Below are 27,229 nucleotides of genomic sequence, written 5' to 3' on the forward strand. Positions count from 1 at the left end.
AGAAAAAAAATAAAAAGTTCAAGTATCGTAACTACCCTAATAAAATTCAATTCCCCGTAAACGCCTCCGTGGTGGAATCTGGTATTTTTATCAATGATAGACCTAATTATGAGCAATCTATCTGTACCGGTCACAAGTTGCACTTTTGAGTTTTTTGGAAAAAAAAAATAAAAAGATCAAGTTCAGTAACTCAAACTACCATAATATAATATTTTGACAATCGATTCCTCCTAAAGGCTTCCATGGAGGAATGTGTCTATTTTACCAATTATAGACCTAATTAAGAGAAATCTATCAGTACCGGTCACAAGTTGCACATTTGAGTTTTTTGGAAGAAAGAAATATTTTTTGATCGATTGATGTGGAAATTGTTTGAGCCAAAATCATGTTTTACTACGTATAACCCAGAAACGGTAGGATATAGGAAAAAATGATTCAGGTACAACTTGTAGATCATTTTATGGCTTTTCAACTTTTCCTTGAAAGTTTTTCTCTAACATGTACCGTTTTTGAAATTTAAGCGAAAAATGAAAAAATGGACCCATTTCCCCCCTCCCCCCACTCCGGGGCTCCTCCTAGTGGCCCGGGGTTTTAGTATGTTTATTACCTAGGGACTCTTGACATGTTTCCGAAGAAACATCTTACGTTACTAACTCACGCACTCTAGAACTTTTTATTCAATGGACTAAAAGGCATAAGTTTGTGGTTATATTGAAACTAGCAAAACCAATCGATTCTCGTTTTATGAAGTAATATTGGTTTAAGTTTCTTGTTTCATTCGAAGTGAATATAATAGTTGTTTGACGATTTGTGCGGAAATGTCTTCTGTAGTTTTTAGTTTTAGTTTGCGTAGTTGCGAAACCTATCACAAAGATTTAAAGTACCTAATCAATAATTTTGTTTGAATACAAGCTGAGATGACAGATGAACATGAAGATAATGTTTAATTAATTTTAGTATTCTACAAGAAATAACAATTTTATTAGAGACTTAAAATTTTATTTTAATTTTGTAATCCACGAAGTTATATTTTCTGATTCACAATTTATGCGATGTAGAATATCATCTACTCACAGCAAATTAATAAACATTAACAGACCAGTGAAAACAAACATTGTTTTTTTAATATTACATCCTAAATAAACCAGCAACATACTACGAGTAAGACAAATTCGTATAAAAATTAATGGCTCAGTTTTACCTTCACCACATGCTATATAAACAGGCCAGTGAGTCAGTGACTAATAAAAAGAAAGAATAATAAACAAAACCATAATCATTTTAATAACGACTAAAATATCCCCAAATAACTAGCATATTACCCCACGCGTTCATGTACTTAAATATTTGTTTACCAAACGCAGTATTTTTAAAGTAAAACTTGTAAACACATTAGCTATTCGGCTTCCATCGTGATTCGTGGGCTAAGTGACGTCTGCGACATAGAGTAATGTGCACGTAGAGGCAATAATTATTTTAATAATGTATGTTACAGAATTAGGCACCTACTATTCGTAAGTACCGATCATTTCATCAACTTGCACATAAGTCCTAGATTTTTTTTGCCCGCGGCTTCGCCCGCGCAGTCAAAGAAAAACCCGCAAAGCACCGTTCGCGTGGGATTTCCGGGATTGCGTCATTTTCCCGGGATAAAAATAAGCCTATGTCCTTTCTCGGGTATCAAAATATCTCCATACCAAATTTCATGAAATTTGGTTCAGTAGTTTAGGTGTGATTGAGTAACAGACAGACAGACAGAGTTACTTTCGCATTTATAATATTAAGTATGGATTATAATTTATTGGCTTTCAATAAATAATGGTATAAGAATATATTATCAACAATTAAAATAAGTATTTTTTGCACCAGCTCTATGAATCCGTTTAGGTATTACCTACTTTAAATATTGATTTTACTTTCCTTTAACTAAATATATTTAATCCAATATACAGGCTCGTATGTAAAACACATACTTAATATAAACACATAAACATAGAATATTATTTAGTAACATAAATAATTATAATATTACACCATTCTCTTTACTCAACCAACTGTTATTTCAGAGAACTCTACAAATATCTAATCTGTGCTCGTAATGGACTTCTTACATTATTAACTGGGAACGTTAGAGACGATTCTGTCCCCATTCCTCGCTTTTTGATCTTGTATACACTAATATTATGAAGATAATGTTTATTTGTCACTAATAAACTCTGAAACAACTTGACTAATGTGGAGGAATTCGTTCTCTCTAGAAAACAACACAACCAGAGCTTTTTTTATTTGACTATCATATCTACTAGTTATCGCATGCCATAACCCTAACATTTTTACTGAAACAAGTAATTTAACATCCGAAAGTAGTTTTTACACCTGAATGGCTCAACAAACTTCGATGGAACTTTGAGAGAAACAAGCATTTTATCGCGTACTAAAACTTTTATGTTTGAATGTGTGAAATTTTAAATAGAAGACAAAAAATTTAGGAGAAACAGCTATACAAATTCAAGCAGGCAAAGCCACTAATAAAAAGATTGTAGCTTGATCTCAAGGTTATATGTATAACAAATTATTTTCCATTAAAAAGTACCTACATAATATTAACCCACAAAAAACTATCTAACTTCGTCATTTTACTTCATTGACCTAATTATTATACCTGTACTAGCGGTCCGCCCCGGCTTCGCCCGTGGTACATGTTTACGTTTTCTCTACATAAGAACCATCCTCGTACTTCAAGGAATATAATAAAAAAAGAATTATCGAAATCGGTTCAGCCGTTCTCGAGTTATGCGCTTACAAACACATTTTGCGATTCATTTTTATATACCTGTATAACATTCAACATACAAAATATCCATTAAAAATCTATAAGCTAAAATAAATCTGAACCTAAGTCACAATTGAGATCATTCAGGCTCTGCCGGAACAGCACACTCCACGCCGGGGGACAACAATAGCTTTCCGGTAAGACTCAGACTATCTAAATATAAAGATCCCTTCTTTTTCCAAATATACTCACTGTACGATAAAACGCTACGTTTTGAGAGCGTTTGTTAAATTTTGTTGGTTTGGTCGAAATGCTTAACGATTACATTGTTGATTATGTATTTAAACCATGTTAATAACTGCATTTCTAACAGTTTGTACTTGGAATTGTTCAATTAATCACTACATAGTATAAAACAAAGTCGCATTCTCTGTCCCTATTTCCCTATGTCCCTATGTCCCTTTGTACGCTTAGATCTTTGAAACTACGCAACGGATTTTGATGCGGTCTTTTTTAATAGATAGAGTGATTCAAGAGGAAGGTTTATATGTATAATAACATCCAATAAATAGTGGAGAAGTACTGTTATTTTTGAGGTTTCTAATGTGATGTCGTAAATAATTAGGTACATTTCTTCCGCTTACATTGCAAACGCAGGCTGAACCTTACGAGTTTTATCAAAATAATGTACTAAGTATTGTACACATTGAAAAGGTCTACAGAAAAGTCCGCGATGGCATATGTCTATCTCTTATGGATAACCCACAATAACTTTTTTTTGTCATTTACTTTTTACGACAAATAATGGCTAATTTTCGAAGCGATTTTAACCAATACAGCATTAATCCTTAACCAATTAAATACCTTGAATACATTGTTCATTTAATATAGATCTATATGGCCCTACACCCTTACACCGTATGATTTAAGTGAATATTTACGAAGATATTACAGATTTAAAAATTGCGGGACGTACCGTTTGCGGCGGTACCGGCCGGCCGGGCCGCTATGTTTTTATATACCTACAACGTTAAAAGTTTTTCTGTAGTGTATTTAGTATCAGCATTGCACCCGTGCGAAGCCGGGGCGGGTCGCTAGTGAATAATATAAATTTGAAAACACAGGTATTGTAAATGTTTGGTTGCTTGCTTGACTATCTATCTCTATTCTCGTCGAAGCAATATGAATGGAATAGCAGTATAACATCAATGTGTACACATTAATATTATATTATCTGCTGCACTATTTCGGTATCTAGATAGTTCTATATACGTTAATATTTAAATAAGTCTACATTATATCTCTTACAGTTACTTAATATTTTCTTTACTTTCAGGACTACAAAAACGTGACAGCTTTTAAGGAGAAGGTAAGTGTATAAGAAAGGTCTGCAATATTACATTAATTCACGCTTTCTTCTCATACTTTCAGGTCTACATAAAAACGCGGCAGGTTCTAAACAGTGGGTAAATATACGAAAAAGGCTGAAATCAACGCGACCCCGGCGCGCTATACGTGCTTCGCATGTACTACAATCGATTGAATTTAAGACATGCGAAAGAGAGCTTCGCAATTATAAACTTGGACGGGGATTCAGACGATTTAACGTTTTTTGATACAACAGTTCCTTGTAAATATGACGGGATATGATAACTTATTATTAAGGTATTAATTAAATATACTAATAATTCGTACCAGTTAAAATATATTTTGTAAACTAATTTATTCAATTATTGTTTTTAAGCTATTGCATAGCTTTTATCTTAGACTTTGAGCGCGGCGACCGAATGTGAAAATTCCGTAACGAAAATACCTTACACCCCCCACTCCAACCGGCACAGCGATGCGATGCTATGCAATAGCTTTACTGTGTGCTTTACCGCGGCAGTCCTCGAGTGCCACACGTATTTTTCGTCAATCTTTCGTCTTCATAGAGCTTTTAGTTACGTATTTAGCAATACTGGATTTATTAAGTCTTGTCTTACCTTTATTTTCTTTGTAATTTTTAATATTTTATTAACATGTATAATTGAATTAAATTTTACTTGTGTGTTGTCTTTAAGAATCATAATAATACGCACTAATAGACCGGGAGATACTGACACAAAATTTCGAGTCATTTGTAACAGGATGGCGGTTCTCTAGGGTTCTTAGTACGCAATGACAAAAAGAAAAATGATGGTGTGAACGCTGGTACCGGCGGCTTAGTCGCGTGGGCGTTAGTCGAACTCGTCGGAAAATAGCGAAAGTCAAACGATTTGTAACAGTATGGCACTTATTTTTCCTGGAAGTTTGAGGATCAAAGAATATAAATACAAAATTTCAAAGATCTAGGTGTTGGAAATCTTCACTTATATAAATTAATACTAAATTAATTTTTCAAGTATGACAGCACTTTTTCCCCCTACTAGAAGTATGGCAAATATAATAATGGTCACATTTTATCAAATACTCTCCAAAAATCCAAATGCAATACTGGTACAAAAAGTTTGGCGAAATAAATTTTTTTTGCAGATTTTCGGCGGTATGGCGACCATTTGGAATCGTCCGAAAAGTATGGCATGGCGATTTTCGTAAATGGCTGCACGACGATGGTTACCTGTGCAAAAGTTAGCCTGGTACAAATGGTTGAATAATTGTTTTATTTAAATCAACATATTCGCGTCGGTATGGCGGGCTGTAAGTCACACCGGAAAAGTATGGCATGACACTACCGCCTACTTCTTTTTTATGGGCTATCGGTAAATACTAAAATTTTTGTGTTACAAATCGTTTGACTTTCGCTATTTTTCCGACGAGTTCGGCTAACGCCCACGCGACTAAACCACCGATACCAGCGATCACACCATCAGTTTTCTTTTTATCATTGCGTACTAAGACCCCTGTAGAACCGCCATCCTGTTACAAATGACTCGAAATTTTGTGTCAGTATCTCCCGGTCTATAAGTTAAATCCTCATGCTGTTTATTGCATTCATAAATTATTACAGAAGTATATTAGCTTCTTGTTCAATAATGATGTGCCTAATTTCCGTAATTTAAAATCATTTATTCAACAATCATGTTTGGGGTATGTAATGACAGCTCCAATTATTTTCACATTTGTGTATCTCTTGAACTTGAGGGGAAATTGAATGCAACTTATAATGGACGTGGTTTTTATAATTAACATTATTTGTTTGTTTTAACAAAATGTTTAGTTTAGTGTGACTAATTGTGGTTTTAAAATGATAAATATAATTTTATAAAATATGAGTACCTTATAAGTTATGATAACAAAACAAATTGACAATATAAAATCAAACCTTATTTTAAAGAAAAAAAATCTGTGTGTTTGTGAGAGCAGCAGCTACACATCCACATAATATAATGTTTATAAAGTTTATGTGTGTGCTTTTGTGTGTATAATGATTTTACATACTATTCTGAACGTTATATTTTTAATCCTATTAATATTATAAATGTAAGTTTGTATGGATGTTTGTTACTCTTTCACGCAAAAACTACTGAACCGATTACAATGAATTTTAGCACACATATAGAGGGTAACTTGGATTAACACATAGGATAGGTTTTATCCCGGAAATCCCACGGGAACGGGAACTATGCGGGTTTATCTTTGAAAATGCGGGCGAAGCCGCAGGTGGAAAGCTAGTGTTATGATAATGAAATTTCTATTTATCCCCGTATGATCAGGCATTCAAGTCGGTAAAAGAACAATTAAATCAATTATCTAAAACACTTTACAAAATTGATGTAATGACGTAGTATTCATACAATTTTAATAAACCAATTAAAAGCACTTAAACTATAAAATAACAATTAAAAATTAATTCCACACCACATCCAAGTTTGCCCGGGTAAAGTGGAACAATTCCTTCGAGACGCAAGAATGTTTGACTCGTAACAGCTGCTTTGCCTATTTTCGTACCAACTTTGTTCTGGCACTTTTACCTCAGTGGATTGTAGGCTTGGAATATTTTAGTAAGTCTAGCAAATAGTTATTTGTTTCAGTTTTAGACGGATTTATAATTGATTCATCCGTAGTTTTGGATACGTTGTTGTATAGTCTGTGGAGAATTTATCTGTGAATGTGGCGTAAGGCTTTTACATCGTGATATAAAATCATTTATGTTTAAATATATTATAATAGCACTATTTTTTTAAGTATAATAAAAAATAGAGGTAATTTTATCAAATACTTAAATCATAATTATTACTAATATTAAAATTGCCAGAAAATACTTTCTAGTTCTACAAATAAACATTTATATTTACCGATCAAAAAATCTAAACCCCAAAAAACACTGCAAGAAAAATAATACAACCGCAAAAGAATATTACAGTACAAAGAATGAAGATACGACTTTACCCATATCAAAATACTGGCCGACTCAATTCAACAAAAACCTATTTCCGAAACGCCACCTGGGGGTCTTCCAGCCGATATTCATATGGTAATGATACAGGAACATTTGTTTTGCCCAAGCTTTTCCCTCTATTGAGTTTTGATGCTCCAACGATCAATACAGAAGTCTTGGGTTAGATTTATGTAGTGTGGGAGGACTTTTTATTTGTTAGGTATAAATCTGGGATTGATGGAGTACTTAAGGTTGACGTTTTGATAGTAATAAGTTAGTAGATGCATGATGATGTAATAAACATTAGGTATATTATGTCGCTTTGAAGTTAGAAGCTAAATGACTTTTTCTGGTATTATTTAGAAGTGAATTCGTTTCATTTCCGACTAGCCGGTTGGCTTGGTTGGTAGTGGCCCTGCCTTCCAAGCCAGAGGTCGTGAGTTCGATTCCCACCCGAGGCTAATATTTGTATGATGAACATAATTATGTAGATGTTTGCTCTGTGTCTGGGTGTTAATTATCTAAATATGTAGGTATTTATTTAAAATTATATATGTATGTTTATCAGCCATCTGGTTGCCATAACACAAGCGAAAGCTTTGTACGGGATCTTATCGTGCCGTGTGTCATAATTGTCCTGAAATATGTATTTATTATTATTTATTTATTTATTTATCTAAACATCCTACTATTATTATATGCGATATCTAGAGCTCAGTAATATCAATTTCCTCGCTTTGTAAATGAAAACCCCTGGTATCCAGCCGCACAAACATTGGGAGTGGTAACAACATCCGTGTTCGCCTGCAAATCCTTTCAATAGCTTCCCCCGAATCAAACTAAAATACCACACATTCGATTGAACAGCACGGTACATCCAAGCTGAAATTTGCATCTCACCATACATAAGACAATCACTTACTCTAAGTAATTGGTAAGCAATGTTAGGATATCCAATCAAAGGCTGGAGGCCTCAAAGAAATTGGGTAGCATCGAAACTCGACCTTATTTTGGAGAGAAGACGTTCCATATCGCCTTGTGCACGCATTAGGATAGATAGGCAATTTTGAGATGGGCAGAAACGCCAGAGGCGAGATATCAGCGTGTGTAATTGAATATTGGAAACCTCGGGTGACCTGAATGTAGGAGAATAGTTTCGTGGATAATTAGGGTCTTCTAAGTCTCCACACAAGGGACTAATCTGCCAGTAATTAGAGAACAGAAGACAATGGAATGATTAGTATTCAGTTTGCTTTTTGTTAGCGCGTTTTGTTTCGTTTTAGAATGGAATATATTTTTCATTTAATGCTTGTATTTTTTCATGTACTTTCAGCGGGAGCATGTTGATTTTACATGTACATGTATAATGAAGCATTTTTAATAATAGTTCGTACACTAAGTTTATGATAATGTTGTTACTTTTAAAATAAAATGTAGTGTATTTATATACAATTCAATATTGCATAAAATGTCTAAATTTGCTCAAAAAACCATTGAAACAATAAATTTATAAAAAACTTCGCATTTGCGTTAAAATAATGAAAGCATACACTCGTATTTTCAACAAAAGTGAAATTATTCTAACGTAGAGCAACTTTTCTCTCCTATTAATAGAAATAACCTAAACATTGAGTTATTAATCATAACGTGACCTACAAACGTGACCTCAAAATACACAATGGGACAATACATTTATGACTGTATTTAACAATAGTAGGGAGCATTTTATATGAAGGAGGCATTTAATTCTAATAAAACCGGCCAAGTGCGAGTCGGACTCGCGCACGAAGGGTTCGGTACTATCATCATCTATAATAAATAATAAATGAATCGTTTATTTTCCACCATTATTAATTAATGACCCAGGCTCCTAATATATTTTTATAAACTGTTTTCCAGGTGTTCACACTAAATTATATTACACTACTAGCGGTCCGCCCCGGCTTCGCCCGTGGTACATATTTACGTTTTCTCTACATAAAAACCATCCTCGTACTTCAAGGAACATAATAAAAAAAGAATTATTGAAATCGGTTCAGCCGTTCTCGAGTTATGCGCTTACCAACACATTTTGCGATTCATTTTTATATATAAGATTACAATGGCATATACAGGAGTTCATTCAGCTTACATAACTTATTATTATATTATTTATTACATTATTAAGTATACATTATAATAGAAAATACTTTTTGGTATGGAGACCGCCCTTAATACTTTTTTTTTTTAATTTTCAGCATGAGTTGTTATAGCGGCAACGGAAATACATCATTTGTGAAAATTTCAGCTGTCTAGCTATCACGGTTTATGAGATACAGCCTGGAGACAGTCAGATAGCGGAGGCTTAGTAATAGGGTCCCGTTTTACCCTTTTGCGTACGGAACCCTAAAAACCGCTCTCACGCATTTTTCACATTAATGTCGATATTTCAATATAACTATGAGAATTCTATTATGACCCGTAATTTGTCGTTCATTGTTATGTTAGCATGCTTTGGTTAACGACAGGTAATGAATTTTGTAGACCGAATTTGATGGCCATATTTTGGTTAAGTAGATATTTTGTTTTTACAGTTCTTGATATTGATCTTAATAAGCACCGATTTTGACATGCAATATAATTTTTTTTATGATATTATGTCCGTACAATAAAATTAACTATTAGGTATGGATCACAATTTTAATCAAATAATTTTTCAGAATATTATACACTAGCTGTGCCCTGCGGTTTTACCCGCAGTGCTCCGCTCCCGTTGGTCTTAGCGAGATGATATATAGCCTATAGCCTCCCGCGATGAATTAGCTATCTAACACCCAAAGAATTTTTCAAATCGGACCAGTAGTTCTTGAGATTAGCGCGTTCAAACAAACAAACAAACTCTTCAGCTTTATAATATTAGATTTTTCTCTGTAAAATACCTGTAATAAAAACTCTTACAATATACTATTAAACCCTTAACAGACCAAGTATTTAATCAGGTTTAAAATCGTATACAATCAGTAAATGTAACTATATTTAGTGAATGTATTGGAGGCGTTTCGCTTACGATTGATTGAACTGTGTGAACGATTATGTTCCGATATACAGCCTGTATAGTAGGGTTTGTTGGTCTTGGCGTTTGTTACTTAGATGAGTAAAGGAGGGTAGTGTTTTCATTCAAGTATGTTTGAGGCATTAGTGTATATTTTAGATTGTACTTTGAATGTAGAGAGTGTACTATTAAAATAGAGAGTCGATTACCTAATGTAAATTAAGTGAATTGTTTTTTGAGCCACTCTGAGAGTTAATATTATCAATGTATCTCGATACTAGTGGTAGAATTTTCAAGAAGTTGCTTCAGTGTTCAGGCTTTGTAAAGAAACTTACCTTTTATTAATGTAAGGTCTATTAGTATAAATATAGGTCAGGTTAAAATTCAGTTCCTTGTTCGTTTTAAGGACCTTTTTATGGAATAATTCTTAAAATCACGAAGAAGAAATTATCCACATGAAGAGTAGTTATTAAACAGTTGATTTGACACGATAAAAATTAAAAACATGCTACAAATTAAAAACATAATATGTTTCACAAGCACAAGGCTGTTTTTAGTTCTAATTACGTGCGACTTCATATAAGATTTACCATACTTGTCTTATTTATTATTATGTGCTTTTGTTCTAAGTTCATCAGTATGTATATTTCAACTTCAGTCATTAAAAAAGTTCATAATATATAAGTTTTAACAACTCCAGTATAAACTTATAAACAACTAGCACTATGCCTTTATAATATGTTTTAAAGCGTCTCATAAATATTTTAAACTTTCAAACAACTATAATATCAGGAACATCACTTTATATTATTGCTTATGTTTTCTATTTAAAGTACTAGCGATTGACTCTCGGCTTCGCCTGCTTTGTCTAAACCCAATAAATGTTATTAAGTATATTAAAAAAACCGCATCAAAATCCGTTGATAGTTTTAAAGATTTAAGCATAATATTATGTAGGGATAAGGGACATAAGGATATAAGGACAGAAAAAACGACTGTGTTTAATACTATATTATGTATGTACTATGTTTTTCCTTGACCACAAGGTTGTCTGGAAGAGATCGCTGTCTTTGTCTTAGCGCTGGTGCCCAATAAAGTATTTTTGTTTGTTCGTTTGTATCTAGTGATAGTGATTATTAACCTATATCGGTCATGTATATTTCAAATTCAGTCATTATAAAAGTTTCTACATAAGATATAACACGTCTCATAAACTTAAACTTCTAAACCACTATAATATCAGGTAGCACATTTATATTTAAGTCTTCTATATAAAGTATTTTTTAGCCATAAAATTGACTTTGTTCAATTCAAATCAACCGCACTATAGTGATTGATCCATTATTGATAAGAAATGCTCTTATTTCAAATGTAATTGATCGATGCGCGATAGCTTCAGCGCGTTAATGTTGTTTTTTGTTGACTTGCATTTTAATACCTCTTAAACTGTTGCTACCTTTGATGTTTTGTTCATATTAACTAGGTATGACATGCAAATATTAGAGTGGTGTGATTTGTTTTATATTGCCTAGAAATAGAACGAAAATGAAATAATAATATGATTGAATGAGGATTATTGTTTTTTTGACTTTAGTTTGTACAATAAAATGGTTGTGGATACATATAAAATTCTGGTCCATACTCCATAAGGTCCAGTTTTAAATTTTTAACCAATACAGGACCTACAGGATTTTTTAAAATTTGATATTCCATTCAAAATTAACTTGAACAGAACTCTCAAGCTAAAATGGCCTACAGACCGTGACAGAGATAAATAAAAACTGAAAAACATTCCTTCCAAAGTAACCCGGCAAAATATCATAACACTTTTTACACATATTTTGCTGAAACACAGTATACACTCATAACTCAGTTGGGTAAACATAAAACGTGCCCGTTAATTCAGCAGCGTATAAAATAAATCAAGCCTACGTTTTACATTAGCCAGCCGTTTATAACAATTATCGGGACATCTTTGTTTAGCGATGACTCCGCGTTTTTTGCTCGCGTTTGTTGAAAAAAATTAATTGAATCTCTTTCGCAGGTCTCGTCTAACGTAATTTTAATAACGTTTTTGATCAGGGTGTGCTCTATGTTTTTAATTTAATGTTGCAAGTTTATGAATGTATGTTTAATGGATTAATTAAAATATAATAAGCTATTTTGAAATGTTATGAGCAGTAAAATATTATGAACATTTTTTTTATTTCTGGAGTATGAGGAGAATCGTTATAAGCTCAGTTACGCCACAGTATTCATATTTTCTGTAGCAGATATTAAAAACTTGACGACCTATTTTAACTATTATAAATATCTTAGTCAAATAGCTATTCCAAATATTATTAGTAGAAATATTCACATGGCTTAAAGAAAAGAAAAACAACTACGCTAAATCAACTTTAATTCCTCATAAAACTAATTACGATCACACATAACATACTCCACAAGGACACTCTCACACTACTCGCGTTGCTTATGCCGTTCATGTAACCGAATCTTTTCGCTTGGTGTATCATTTCCAATAAGGAGTCCAATACTTCCTCGCTATTTGGTCGAATCTGGTTAGCTGGGAGGAGGAACCCGTGTTGTCCTCTATCACGGAACTCATAGCAATAGACTAAGGGAATGTTCAGAGCCGATTTAACCCAGTCTATGCTTCCGCCGGTTGCTAAATCTGAAGGAAGAAAATACATAATGATTACAATATGTCCATAAGAACCTTCCTTATGCCTTAACAAAAATGTTAAAAAATTGAACCGAATTGGTCGTACCGTTCTCGAGATTTACGCATAGGTTAGAAATACCATCATTTATAAACTCTATAGCTATATTTATAGCACTCGTTAAATAATATTAAAATTTAATGAAAATATTACTATTGTATAAAGTACGGAGTATAAAGTACGGATACGGAACTTTATTTTTACTTTGTATTGTATATCATAATATCTACGTGACAATATGATTATATCGATATACAAGTATAGTATAGTACCAAGACTCATGTCTTTTTTCATATCCTCTTGAACTTACAATAACAAGATTTTTATCGCAAGCTTGGAGGGAAAGTTTCCAGTCCCTTGCACGTCAACAGAATATTATATCAGTTATTTGTTAGAGTGCTGCGCCCTTCGGTCTCCTGTTGACCACATTTCAGTCACAGGCAGTTACAGGTCAGGATTGATTAGGGAACTATATGCTGATAGGGGCCATAAGTCATAATAATGTTACTCTATATAGATTAATTGTAAATATACTAAAATACTATGTTATAATATAAATCAAGGATTGTTTAGTCAATTTGTTTGAACCTGCTACTTTATGTGTTTAACAAATATTTTAAGTTTGATTAGTAAAAATGGACACAGGTCGCTTTTATGCCGATTTGTAATTTACTATAACAAATTACATATCTACAAACGGCTTCTTTGTTAAATTAATTAAAAACTAAAGTCAGATATTGAAATGTTTAGATTTAGAACCGGTAATCCTAATGCATCTTATTTCAAATACATAACATTACAAACGTCCTTATACCAATAGAAGTCCTAAAATCTATTGCCTCTACTACTCCCAATTCCGTCCTGGCCACAGACAGCTATCAATTTTAATACATTAATTCTATACTCACAAATTGCTTCAGCGATGTTCCCAGTTGTGTATTGCGTTCCATATCTGACCGAAAGCGCACCCATGGCACGTCTACCAATGCTGATCTGTGACAAATAATTATTAATATTGCAAGCAATGTTATTAAAAGTAATGGTAGCGATGAAAATTTATCAAACATGTCATAACGTTAAAACTAACACCATTTAAAATGTCATTAATAAAAATTAATATCTTCAGCAGAAACAATATAATTTGGGCAATTTGGACAGATTATGATTGAACTAGCATTGCTCCTTTACTGCCCAAAAGTATAATGTCAAGAACTGCACCCAAAAAAAGAACAAAGTCCACAAGAAAAATAACTTACAGCGTCTTGGTAGTTGGCATATTGTTGTGTCGAATTGCCAAATGGTAATAGCAGCAGCTCACTAAAAGAATGCATAGACAAATACAAGTCTATTTGTCCACTAAGAGATCGTATGTATTCTGATAGAGTCCTAGATTCAGGTTCGGAAAATGGTCCAGGGCCAGCGTAATTGTCCGTAGCTGGGTTGGTACTGGATCCGTGTACTGTAAGAGATGAAAGTTTTTAGGATTCTAGAAGGAAGACTTCAATTTTTACACGATTGGATTTAAAATTCATGTCTACCAAAAAACATAGATTATTAATTATTAAAATATATTTTTTGGTGTATAAAAAATAAAAAAAAGGAAAAAGTGTAAAAATTAGGTGATTTCTGACAAAAATAGGTAATTGAGGATTTATTTCGTTCTTAATGGTTCACTTCTTTATAAAAAATATGTAATAGTATATATATAATAAATTATATAAGTTAAATTAACAATACTGGCTAAGTCACGAGAGGAAGGCGTCAATCGTCTCTAGCACAGGTATTTTCCTAGTGGAGGCGATCGTCGTTTCTAAATTGTTTTGTATGTATGTAATTGTAATTGTTCTAAATAAACGATTTTTATTTATTATTTATTTATTTACAACTTACGTAGCCAATTACTGTTCCAGTTCCTGTTCAAATCGACTCCAAATTGTGATCCAATAGGTCTTCTGTTTTTACGCCACATTCTGAACTGTAAGAAAAAAACAAAGTTATAATATATTCCTTTGAGAACACTTAATCAGTGACAGCCTATATACACTTAAAATACTTAATCTACACTAATATTATAAAGAGGAAAACTTTGTTTGTTTGATTGTAATGAATAGGCTCATAAACTACTGGACCGATTTTAAAAATTCTTTCACCATTCGAAAGCTATATTATCCACGAGTAATATAGGAAAGGTTTTATCCCGGAAATTCCACGGGAACGGGAACTATGCGAGTTTTTCTTTGAAACCGCGGGCGGAAAGCTAGTTTTAAATATTGGAGGTAAAGTTTATCAAGCAATTATAATTATCAAAAAATAAAGCAGTTTAAAATCATATTATCCAACATCCATAATTATATAAATTTAAATAGCACTTACTTCTTCATGACTCCATACATACCCATCAGGATTTGTAACTGGGAAAATGTACCAATCATAATCCCTTGCTGCTGCCTGGACTTCTGGGTCATTACTTCTTAATAGCTGGTCTATTATATAATTCGTTGTTGCCATAGTAATCCATTCCCTTGCGTGTATACCACTTTCTATAAAGATGGCTCGTCTACCACTACCATGGGATATTTTAACACCTCTGATTGGTCTACCTTCAAATGATTCTCCTCCTACTATAATGCTAGCAACGGTTGAGTATCTACTAACTATGTCATCTAACCAGTCGTTGATTTGACGTAGATTATAATACGTATCCCATCTCATAGACCTTAGATTACTTCTTGTGTATCTGCCTACTGTTTCTTTGTCAATAACTCTATAAAAGATAATTAATATTGGCATTTCAAAATACACATTATGTAAGAGGTAAGGCGCTGAACAAAGCGAACCTCCTAGTTATTAGGTTAAAAGAGTTCTCTCTTAACTTTCATGACATGTACAAAATAAATATAATTATTTATTTTGTACAAAATAAATATAATTATTTATTTTGTACATGTTATGAATCTGACCTTATGGCGTAAGTTATCGTATTCCAGAATTTAATCGTAATCTATTAAATAGCGTCCACGTAAAAAGATAACAGACCAATTATTTCAAAATTATTATCCATACAAGGATAAATACCTACGTACTGATGGTCTAAAATGCAACGTCATATCTATAGGCAAATTATTTATACTACTTCTTACATCAGTTTCCTTCCTTCTTAGTTATAACCAAAATAGATAGTACAATATTATTGAAAGTAGTAATAGATGTTATGAAATACGGATTGCGCTTATGTCTTAAAATAGTTTGACCCTCAATTACTACTGAATAATGCAAATTAAAGAAACTTTGTACTTACTCTTGAACATTTTTCATTGAAATAGAGAACTTAATATCATTGCTATTGAATGCATTTTCCAAATCAGCTTTATTTTCAGGACTTGACATTATATTAACAAATTTAGCCCCCGGTGCTGGGTATGTCCAGAAATCATATCTCTGATCATATTCAAGGATATCTTGAAGAATTTGTATGTGTTTTTCATTTTCAGGTATTATTTTGTAAAGCGTATAGTTATCAAAACGAAATTTTGCACTAACTAAAGTAAATGTTAAAATTATAAATAGATATCGATACATTTTAACGTGTGTAACACTTAAGTAACTTGGCTGAAATGTTTATCAAAATAAACACCAGTCTGTAAACTATATCGTAATCTTTTAAGAGATTAAATTGAATCATAAATATAATAAATGATATCAGATTAAATGAAATACTAATAGTAAAAGTAAATTAAATATGAGACAGCATAAAATCCAATTAATCTTTCGAAATATATCAGAGATAATAAACGTACTTGATGTGATAAAATACCATTCTTTTGACCTTCAATGGATTACAATAATTACAAGCATATTTAATCGAAAATATTTGTGTGCATACTGCAAACGCGCACGTTAATTATTTCTGCTAATAATGAGGTTAATTCGTCGTATGACCAATGATATTATATACTAGATTCTTGTCTAGATTAGATTATTTTGAATGATGTCAAATTCGATTTCAGTAAGTAATTTATATATTACACTAGCGGTCCGCCCCGGCTTCGCCCGTGGTACATATTTACGTTTTCTCTACATAAAAACCATCCTCGTACTTCAAGGAATATAATAAAAAAAGAATTTTCGAAATCGGTTCAGCCGTTCTCGAGTTATGCGCTTACCAACACATTTTGCGATTCATTTTATATATAAGAAGATTAGCAGGATACAAACAATTTAACTAACTAAATAGATAGGAGGTACAATTTAAATTGAGTAAATATAAATATGTGCCATATTTGTGGTGGCAGTTGCATCGAGATAACATTACAGATAAGAAGTCAAAATGTTGGCAAACAAAATAATTAAGTTTTATTTTCAATATCACTGTGTACTCGTTTTCCTGTTTTTTTTAATAATAAATGCTTTTCAGTTTTTTATAATAAAGGAAAATCTGTCATTTAAACACACAAAACAATCAGATAAAAAAAAACAAACTAATAACAAAAAAACAATTTTATTTAAACTTTTACAACACATTGATAAACTTGGCCTCTCGTATGATAGCCATAACTGAATCGAAGGTCTCTTCGCACGATGGTAGAACCTGGTCCACGGGTAGCGTATAGCCCCATGCCCCCGTGTCTCTCAACGCGTATGTGGCCACAACGGGAGGGTTGAATCTGAACTTGGCCCAATCAGCTAACACGCCTGTAGCGCCATCTGTTAGGTAAAAAAATTGGTTGTCTGTAAAGTCGGTTTACTGACGATAGTTGAACGTGACAACGTCCGATTGTGCTTCTTTGTCGCTCGTTCCGCGCTCTCGCTTGCACTTCAAGCCTTACATAGAACGCCTCAGAGCGAGGTAACGCCGCATGAGTCATGTTTTTTCGTGCGTGCAGCCGTTGTCACGTCAAAAAAATAAATGATTAAAATCCTTCCTACTATAATAATATTATAAATGCGAAAGTTTGTGAAGATGGATGTGTATGTGTATGTTTGTTACTCTTTCACCTTAATACTCCTGAACCGATTACAATGAAATTTAGCACACATATAGCGGGTTACTGGGATTAACAAATAGGATAGGCTTAAATCCCGGAAATTCCACGGGAATCGGAACTATGCAGGTTTTTCTTTGAAAACTCGGGCGAAGCCGCGTGCGGAATGCTAGTAGGGGAAATAAATCTCCTTTGTAACGGTGCATTTAGATCAAACGAGCGAATACTAATTCTAACCTTACTATGTCAAATTGTTTTATATTGTAAACAAGCGTAGAGTTCTTTCGTTGTTCAGTGCGTTCGAAAAGATTCTATGCAATGTTCTAATACTGAACAACACTGAATACGAGTTTTCGTTTACAGTAAAAGGTCACGAAAGAATGCTCTTGCTCTAGCTCTATGTTCGTTTGGTCTAAATGCACCGTTATACAAAGAAATCGATATAATATGAATCATAATTCGTGTAGAAAGCAATAAAAATACAGATGAATTATTTTATTTGGTTATTATTTAATTAGCTGAAAACAGAGTAATTTCTTACCGAAAACTTGTTTTGAAGTTCCAACTCTATATTGAGTGTCGTACTTAACAGCTAAAGATCCCATTGCTCTTCTTCCAATAGTGAGCTAGAATAAAATTAAAGGCTTGATTTATTAAAAAAATACTATTAGTTTATGTTATGTGAGCATAGAATTTTTATAAAAAAGGTGAATAAAAATTTGCATTTAACGAACCAATTATACAATATAAAGGCCTATGAATAATATTATGAATGGTAGAAATTAGTGTGTTCAAATATTTGAATTGAAAAAAAAATGTTTTTTATTTTTTATATCGGCGTAAATGTTTTAATTTTTATATTTTTAAGAACATTAATTAACATATTATTATCTATAGATACTAAAATTATAAACATGAAGCAATTGAGGTTTTGTATGCATGTTTTCACACAAAAACTGCTGGACCGATTTCAAAAATTATTTTACTCACAGAAAACTGAGTCACATTAGCTGTATTTTCGTTTTAATCCCAGGTCACACCAGACGGAACTAGGACTAGCGGCGACTACACTTATAAATATATATATAACAAAATATACAAACCATCGCATCATGATTGTACATCGGGTCTGCTGTATGAGCAAACGGTATGATGAGCCGTTGACCAAAGCTTCTGAAAGACAGCAAGCCAGCTAGATTGTGGCCAATGCTTTCCACATATCGGGATATAGCTCGCGTTTCTGGCTCAGAAAATGGTCCCAAGCCAATAAAGTTGCTGTCTGTGGCTCTGAAACTGCCTCCGCTCACTGAAAGACATGTTTTTTATATAAAACATAAAATAATAATAAAACATAATAACATTATGTAATTATATAACGAATTATTATAATTACAGGTGCATTGTATGTTAACTCGCTTATAAGGTAAGGTAACTGTTCATTTTATTGTAAATTTAGTCAATGTCAATTCCAATTATTGGACAAAATAATAGAATCCGAATTACTAATTGCAAAATACCGTTAAGATCGATTAAAATTAATTCACAATAGAGATGAGTTTTTTTACAGCATCAAAGACAATTAAAGCTCTCCTTAATTCCTCATTAAACAAAATCTGCAATTAAATCTCGTATACATAGTATTATGCAATAAATACTGAGAATATTTAATTCCATACCTCCCCATTGTGAATTCCAGTTTCTCGTAAGATCAACGCCAACTGCGGCGCCACTGATCGGTCTGCGGTTTTTCATCCATAGCCTGATCTATTGAATTTAATTTAAGTTCAATTAAGGTATTCATTTTGTTCTATTTGTCTTGTTGTAGTTGTTTCCTGTTCTGTGTTATATTGGAATTATCTCAAGGAAGTTTTATAATATCACGTTAAATAGGTCTTGTTGGTTTGAAAATACCACGAATAAACAGAATTAAAACAGAGACATAGGTACAAGCCAGAAATTTAAATACAATATTTTGTTTCTGTAATACTATATATTTTTCCTTTCATTTATGATTCAATTTATAGATGAAGAAAACATTATAATTATAATTTATTGACCATTGAAGTAGTACCTATCTACATGTTTAATTATTTACTCAATTTAAAATCACAAATGAAGTAGAAATGAAGATGGAAATGGGGATTTCCCCAGCCTCCTAAAAACTAGTATTTTCACTTACAGCGTCATTAGTATATTCATGTCCATCAGGGTTGATCATAGGAAAGATATGCCATTCGAAATCCTCAGTAGCTGCCTTCGCCTCTTCATCATCACCTCGTACAAGCTGGTCCACCAAATATGTGATGACGGTTGGTGATAACCAATCAGCTGCCACTTGGCCACCTTCTATGAAGATCGCCCTTTTACCAGAACTGCGGGAGATCTTGACGCCAGTTATATTTCTACCTAGAAGGATATTGACAATGAAGGTATTGGAAAGAAATTATATAGTCAACCGGGGCAAATGCAACTAAAAAATAACAAGTCTCAAGTTTGATCGATTGCAGTTATCTCCTTTTATATTTGGTCATTTATTTGACCCATTTATTGTTTTTTGTATTTATTCAAGATTATTTTAAACCAATCAAGCAATACAGTAGTCTTATAAATAACTAGTAGTGAGAATATTTCCTAAAATTGGTAGAAAAAGTTACATTAACTCCTAGTCGGGGGTAAATGCAACTAACTGCCATAGCTCTTCTTCTATTTCATATAAAACAACGAATATAGAATATATTTATGAGATTTCATGTTATTCATAGGATTTTGAACTGGATTACCGTGTAGCAAGGACGAGTTTTCAGGAAAAATCTTATTTTTCTAAATGTGGGGCAAATGCAACTATTTGTTAGAGAATTAGTGTGGGGAATGCAAAAAACTTATTCATCGATATATTTTTATTATTCTATATATATATATATATATATATATATATACAATAACGTTATCTATACAATAACGTTGCGATCGTAGATGGCGCCGCATTATTTAGAGGAAAATCTCATGTACCTACTTTGATTTACCACTTTAAATCGCAACAAAAAAAAAATTACAGTGTACTACCTACTAAGTCAATTTTAGTTTTTGGTCAGAACAAATAATATTCTTTGTGTTAAATATTGTTAAAAACGTAAACCAAACAAAATACGTTTATTAGTTAATCAACCGTTAACTAAAAATTACTTGAACAATCACAGAACTATCCTACCTATCGTTTTTAGTTACTTATAGTCTTTAACCACGCTTTATCTAATTTTAATTTTACTTATGAACCCGTCTCTGGGTATAATATCGAAGAAATAATCGATGGTTCTTCTTTAATTAATCATAAAGAAAGTATATTTTGACTACCAAGAAGGATACATAATAAAAATATCGACACTGTCAATCACTAGTGTTTTCAGTTTCATACAAAAATATAAGGGGCTATTGTAACTAAACTCACAGTTGCAATAACCCCACAGTAAAATTTTCATGAGGCAATTGTAACTGCATCAATAACACAAAATAGAGTCAACTAACGCATTAAAAATATAAATGAAATATGCTTAACGGCTTGTGATAATCGTGTCCAATCAAAAACACCTGCAAAAAATCACTCCTAAACAATTTTTTTGTCTGTAAAACTCGACACCTGTTTTTACGCACACCAACTTCAAAATAGCGGTTTGACAAAATGGCCTATAAATCAAATAGTTTTCATCGTAGTGGCACCATCTATTACTTGTAAGATTTATTAGTCGTTGAGTTATTGAATCATAGGTGGCGATATATTACAACAACTCTAATAAATTAGTTATGATAACTAGTTGCCATAGCCCCATAGTTGCATTTGCCCCGGTTGACCCTACTTAATTTTTGTATTAGTTTAAAATAAAAATATGAAAGTTTTCTAAGAATTGAAGTCATATTAATTCTAGAGAGTTTAGGAAATATTACACTATGTTTACTTAAAATTTGCCAACTGACTTCTTCCAAGTTTTTCCCATTTGTAACCAGATGGCGCATTTTGGATTACAAATAAGTAAAATAAACATTCACACTAATAATTATTTACCTTCATGAGATTTTCCTGCCTGAATAATGCTAACAATATCACTGTGAGTTTCGGCCAAATGATAAAACCAGTCATAAATATCCTCTAAAGTTTGATAGTTCGTCCAGAACATTTCATGTCTCGTATCACGTCTCTTTCTACCCAGGACTTGACTGTCGAGGGCTCTGAAATTTAACAGAATTTAAACAAAACAAATTAACCAGACTCTCATAAAATAAAATTGTTTTACAGAATGTTTCCGGCCTTAAAAATGGCATGTACCCATTATTTATTTATAAATTCTACATTGCGTTTCCATTATTAATTGTTCTTTCATATTTCATATCAGAAGTTATAGCATTATTACAGTCTAGTAGATAATATGTTTCATTAGGTACTCACTCTTGTATATTTTGCAACATAACATTGTAGTTGATGTCTCTCTTCTGTAACGAATGTTCTAGTTCATGTTTCCTTTCAGGTGATGCCACCAGACTCACATATTCACCAACATTACTAGGAGGTATCCAGAAATCTAACCCATCTGATTCTTCATGTAAATCTTTAAGAAAATCTACATGATCATCAGTTTCAGGAATTATTTTGTACAATGAATAATTGTCATAACGCACCTTTTGTGATACTACTATTACACTAAAAACACTTAATAAAATTAATTTTAAAATCATTTTAAGTCCTATGTGCTATTGAAACTAATTAAATTGAATGAATATTGTGGTAATATTTTATCTGATAATTTTAGTGTTACAATTTTACAAATTTTGAACTTTATGAGTCTGTTGTTAAATTCTATTTTAATTCGTATATTTGCGATATAGAGTTCACTGATATAATTTTATATCTAATCGAATAATTACTAAATAGTTAGATAATAACTAATTGAATTCTATGTTTGATGGTAAATTAGGTTAGAAATGTTAATCTGTTTTGTTTTCAATCTGATTTCTTAATTTTTAATAGATAAATCGACCTGTTGTTTTGGTTTTGAAAAAACTGATCTCATATTTTGTTGTTCATGTTTCTTGATTAAATTGTATCTTTGATGTAGCTAAAATAATAGTTATTTATAAAGCAAAATTAGTGACCAATATAAACATGACAAGGAAAATTTCTCAGAAATATCTTTTGTTCAGTCTACAGTCTACAGTCTACATCAATTAGGTGTTGGTCACAATTAGCCAAGCGATTAAAAGATTGATTGCCTGCCAGTAATTAGTACCGGATCGGTGGTTGAGCGTCGGCGGTTCATTTTTAACTGAACTCTGACGTCACAGTTTTTATTTTGGCGGGAACGGATGGTTTTAATTTCTGTACTTTAGTGCTTCTTGGTAATTAGTGTTAGCACTATTTTCTGTACTTTCTTAAACGGTAAGATGAAAAGAATAAATAGAAAACTTGTTCAAATGAAAGTTTTAACTAAATTAAATATTATGCTTAGTTTGTTCGTTTTATAATACATTCAAAGTAGATTTGTAGAATTAGTTTATTTCATAGATTCTGTCGTTGTAATAAATTAGTTTTAAAACAAATATTTTTTTATCATTTTTCATTGATTCTTGACCCTTTCTCGATAAATCTTTACTAATATTATAAAGCAGAAGATTTTGTTTGTTTGTTTGAACGCGCTTATCTCAGGAACTACTGGTCCGATTTGAAAAATTCTTTCGATGCTAGATAGTCTATTTATGGAGGAAGGTCACAGGTCTATTATATCATCATCAATAGGAGCGAAGCAATGTGGGTACAACCTCGGGGCACAGCTAGTGGATCATATCGGTCGTAGCATGGACCTACGATAGAAGGTATTCTATTTTACACGCTTCATACAACAATAATTATATCCAAAACAGCACTCAAACATTATCTATCTAATTAAGGGTTAAATAGCTTAACAGGATTCAGATTTTGGTATCTAAAAGCAATTACATGGATAATTAGCGACCAATGGTACTTAAACATCGGTTTGAATACAGTTTAATTTTCTAAATCGCTTGTTAGAATATGCCTTTTATTTGTGTATTGGGAGATAATATGGGAACTGAATAATAGGAAGAAAAATTTTACTGCATAAGAACTGTATATTGTAAGAAATAACACGAGGGCCGGGTTAAATATTAGTTTGAAATGCAATAAGAATAGAATAGTATTATTATAAAGCATTTATTAAACATTATAAAGCTTTAGTAGTAATAAGTAGAATCGCAGGATTCTACACAGCTACCTAATTGATGTAGGTAGTTGATAACAAATCGCAGCAAGTCAACGACTATTAGCAAAGTGAAGGTAGTTGGGTCGAACGTCGTATAAACAACGTCCGAGGCCCTAGACACGATTCGTACGAATGCGCCACAAAGGAACGCGGCATTTTATAATTATATAGTATTCGACAGCTAGCATGTTTTGACAGGAAATAGTGACAACTATTCATCGACTAAAAAATTAAATCAAAAGTTACGTCTAACTGCGTCTAAACAATATTTATATGTATCTCAGTGGTGTCGATTTGAAGTCAGTGCTCCAAATAAGCTCAAAAATCAGTATATTCAAATAGGCGACTTTTATAATTTTAAAGCTTTACAATAATTCGATTGAAAGAGTAATGATTGAGTGACTTGATAAATTTATAGAATAAGGAGTAGACTTTTCCAGTGACACAAAAAAATCAAAATCAGTTCAAAAAATTCAGATATAGCTCCTACAACTTCATAAACTTACATACCTAACTACTAAATTAGTATAGTATAATATATTTATTATTTAGGTATAGATATAGGTTTTATATATCGTGACGAGTCAAATTATTGTAATAATTCTTTAAATTATACCCAATTGAATATCATTCACAAAATTCATGCCTTTTAGTTTCGCATTTTGGTACAAAACCTACCAGTTTAACTCGATCACCTGCCCTTTAAAATAAGCATTTACGGTAAAAACAAAGACCGTCTATCCGTAATTACACATCAATAAGGCAATTTACAGACGAGCGACTTTTACCGAAACAATGCACGGTCGTGGCGTCGCTAATTGTGATAAATGGCTGTTCAGTTACCGTGACGTCATCGTTTGTCTCGAATCCCGTCGCGGTGGACAGTTTACTTTTCATTCGCCACTGCGGTTGGGTAGACGAGCGACTTTTGATGTAAAACTTAAAAGAGACTACTTATGTATTCTTGGTTATAGTAATTATAAAGCTTGTTAATTCAAAATATAACGAAAAATTCAGCCATCACAACTATAAATTATTTATTTTTCCCCAATTATATTATACTAGCGACCCGCCCCGGCTTCGCACGGGTGCAATGCTGATACTAAATACACTACAGAAAAACTGTGAACGTTGTATATAAAAACATAGCGTCACCCGCTCCGGCTTCGCACGGCCTGTAGCGCTGCAAACGCTACGTCCCGCAATTTTTAAATCTGTAATATCTTCGAAAATATTCACTTAAATCATACGGTGTAAAGGGCCATATAGATCTATATTAAATGAACAATGTATTCAAGGTATTTAATTGGTTAAGGATTATAGTCCGGGATACATCGCCCATTTTTGCAAGTGATTACTATCAAGCTAATTTTTCGTGAGTAGCTTTATTTTGATGAGATGCCCAATAATTTCATGTACGAAACTCTCGATTGTGGTAGCTACCAGAGGTAACAAGGATAAAAATTTTTGATTTGACGGTTCTCAAATATTTATTACGCAATTTGTAGGACAATATTATGTCTGTTGAATTATATAAGTATTAAATAAGTGAAAATAAAAAAATCAGCTGGTTAGTAATCATTTATGATGACTTCGTTATCGATACACATTGGAAAGGGGGACTCTTTGATCAAACCATAGATTTTGTAGGACAAATATTTTTTCGAATAATTTAGATAATTATCTTGAGATTGAACAAAAAAAAACATTCAGTTAGTAATTAATATTTGAGAACCATCAAATCAAAATATTTTATCCTTGTTTCCTCTGGTAGCTACCACAATCGAGAGTTTTGTACATGAAATTATTGGGCATCTCATCAAAATAAAGCTACTCACGAAAAATTAGCTTGATAGTAATCACTTGCAAAAATGGGCGATGTATCCCGGACTATTAATGCTGTATTGGTTAAAATCGCATCGAAAATTAGCCATTATTTGTCGTAAAAAGTAAATGACAAAAAAAAGTTATTGTGGGTTATCCATAAGAGATAGACATATACCATCGCGGACTTTTCTGTAGACCTCTTCAATGTGTATAATACTTAGTACATTATTTTGATAAAACTCGTAGGGTTCAGCCTGCGTTTGCAATTTAAGCGGGAAAAATGTAATTTTTTACGACATCACATTAGAATAACAGTATTTCTCCACTATTTAATGGATGTTATTATACATATAAACCTTCCTCTTGAATCACTCTATCTATTAAAAAAAACCGCATCAAAATCCGTTGCGTAGTTTCAAAGATTTAAGCGTACAAAAGGACATAGGGACATAGGGACAGGGAAAGCGACTTTGTTTTATACTATGTAGTGATTATTACATAGGTAGACATAATGTTCGAGGCTCCTACCACAATAATAAAAGAAGACATCGATAAGATTAATAAAGATATACAAGTTATTATTTTAATGTAGAAAATTTCAGAGGGATGATATCGCAGTAAAAAGACGGATAATCTAAAATAAATTATGTAATTATTTAAATCTGAGGAATTAGTGTAAGGAGGTGGAATAAATATAAACGCTGCTTCTCTACTTATAATGCTATCCCCAAAATGCGCTTTGAAAAAATCTTGAAGCTGAAATTTAAAAATCAAATGTAATATCTAAACATTTTTCTTAAAAAAATAGCAAACAAATCGCTCGTTTGCTCGCCCAATAAATGCATTTCGGCTTAATTCGACGCGTAAACCGCGCAATTTAAGCCGACCGCAAAATCCAAGCTGAAATTAAACTAATGCGACCTAAACACGAAGCAAATGAAGTTAAGCCATTCTGACAGTCTCTAATAGAGCGGTTAGTTGTATGGAAATAGCTTTATATATGGATATTAGAGCGCTTGAATTACTCTAGAGAAATGGACCGTTTTCATTTGGTCACTTCTGTACTTAAACTGTACTGATAGCACTTACTGTACTTAATTTTATATTGAACTAGCCGTACGTTTTCATTTGGCCACTTCTGTACTGATAGCACCTATTTAATTTTATATTGAACTAGCTTTGCCCCACGGTTATACCCGCATTGGTCCGCTTCTATAGGTCATAGATCATATTGATAATATTTAGCCTATAGACTTCCTCGATAAAT

The 27,229-nt window shown here is 32.5% G+C and overlaps 2 protein-coding genes across 2 annotated transcripts; both read right to left on the bottom strand.

Moving 5' to 3' along the window:
* Positions 1–12,563: 12,563 nt before the first annotated feature.
* On the bottom strand, positions 12,564–16,512 carry LOC149900836 (zinc carboxypeptidase-like). The gene is made up of 6 exons (XM_090112727.1): positions 16,186–16,512; positions 15,261–15,651; positions 14,778–14,862; positions 14,144–14,346; positions 13,796–13,880; positions 12,564–12,838 (listed from the first exon to the last, which is right to left on the bottom strand). Exons 1-6 carry the CDS (start codon positions 16,464–16,466, stop codon positions 12,564–12,566), a joined length of 1,320 nt encoding a protein of 439 aa, XP_089968853.1. The 5' UTR covers positions 16,467–16,512.
* Positions 16,513–17,369: 857 nt separating this feature from the next.
* On the bottom strand, positions 17,370–22,605 carry LOC149900837 (zinc carboxypeptidase-like). The gene is made up of 7 exons (XM_090112441.1): positions 22,308–22,605; positions 21,927–22,090; positions 20,049–20,275; positions 19,546–19,633; positions 18,973–19,175; positions 18,411–18,495; positions 17,370–17,591 (listed from the first exon to the last, which is right to left on the bottom strand). The coding sequence occupies exons 1-7, from the start codon at positions 22,592–22,594 to the stop codon at positions 17,398–17,400; spliced, it is 1,248 nt and encodes a 415-aa protein (XP_089968567.1). The 5' UTR covers positions 22,595–22,605; the 3' UTR covers positions 17,370–17,397.
* Positions 22,606–27,229: the final 4,624 nt, after the last annotated feature.

Source organism: Colias eurytheme, chromosome 18 (genome assembly GCF_061535395.1).
Source record: "Colias eurytheme isolate Ceu_HAF_F1 chromosome 18, ilColEury1 Martin Lab GWU primary, whole genome shotgun sequence".
NCBI classification, from domain to species: Eukaryota; Metazoa; Arthropoda; class Insecta; order Lepidoptera; family Pieridae; genus Colias; species Colias eurytheme.

Bases quoted from the DNA above. Each gene is read 5' to 3' on its own strand.
- LOC149900837 (XM_090112441.1), bottom strand. From the start codon at position 22,594: ATGATTTTAAAATTAATTTTATTAAGTGTTTTTAGTGTAATAGTAGTA. The intron at 19,634-20,048 runs GTAAGTGAAAAT...TAAATTCAATAG, and splicing joins ATGAATATACTAATGACGCT to ATCAGGCTATGGATGAAAAA. The intron at 19,176-19,545 runs GTATGGAATTAA...CATGTCTTTCAG, and splicing joins CTGGAATTCACAATGGGGAG to TGAGCGGAGGCAGTTTCAGA.
- LOC149900836 (XM_090112727.1), bottom strand. From the start codon at position 16,466: ATGTATCGATATCTATTTATAATTTTAACATTTACTTTAGTTAGTGCA. The intron at 13,881-14,143 runs GTAAGTTATTTT...TATTTGTCACAG, and splicing joins ATGCCAACTACCAAGACGCT to ATCAGCATTGGTAGACGTGC. The intron at 12,839-13,795 runs GTGAGTATAGAA...TTCTTCCTTCAG, and splicing joins GAACATCGCTGAAGCAATTT to ATTTAGCAACCGGCGGAAGC.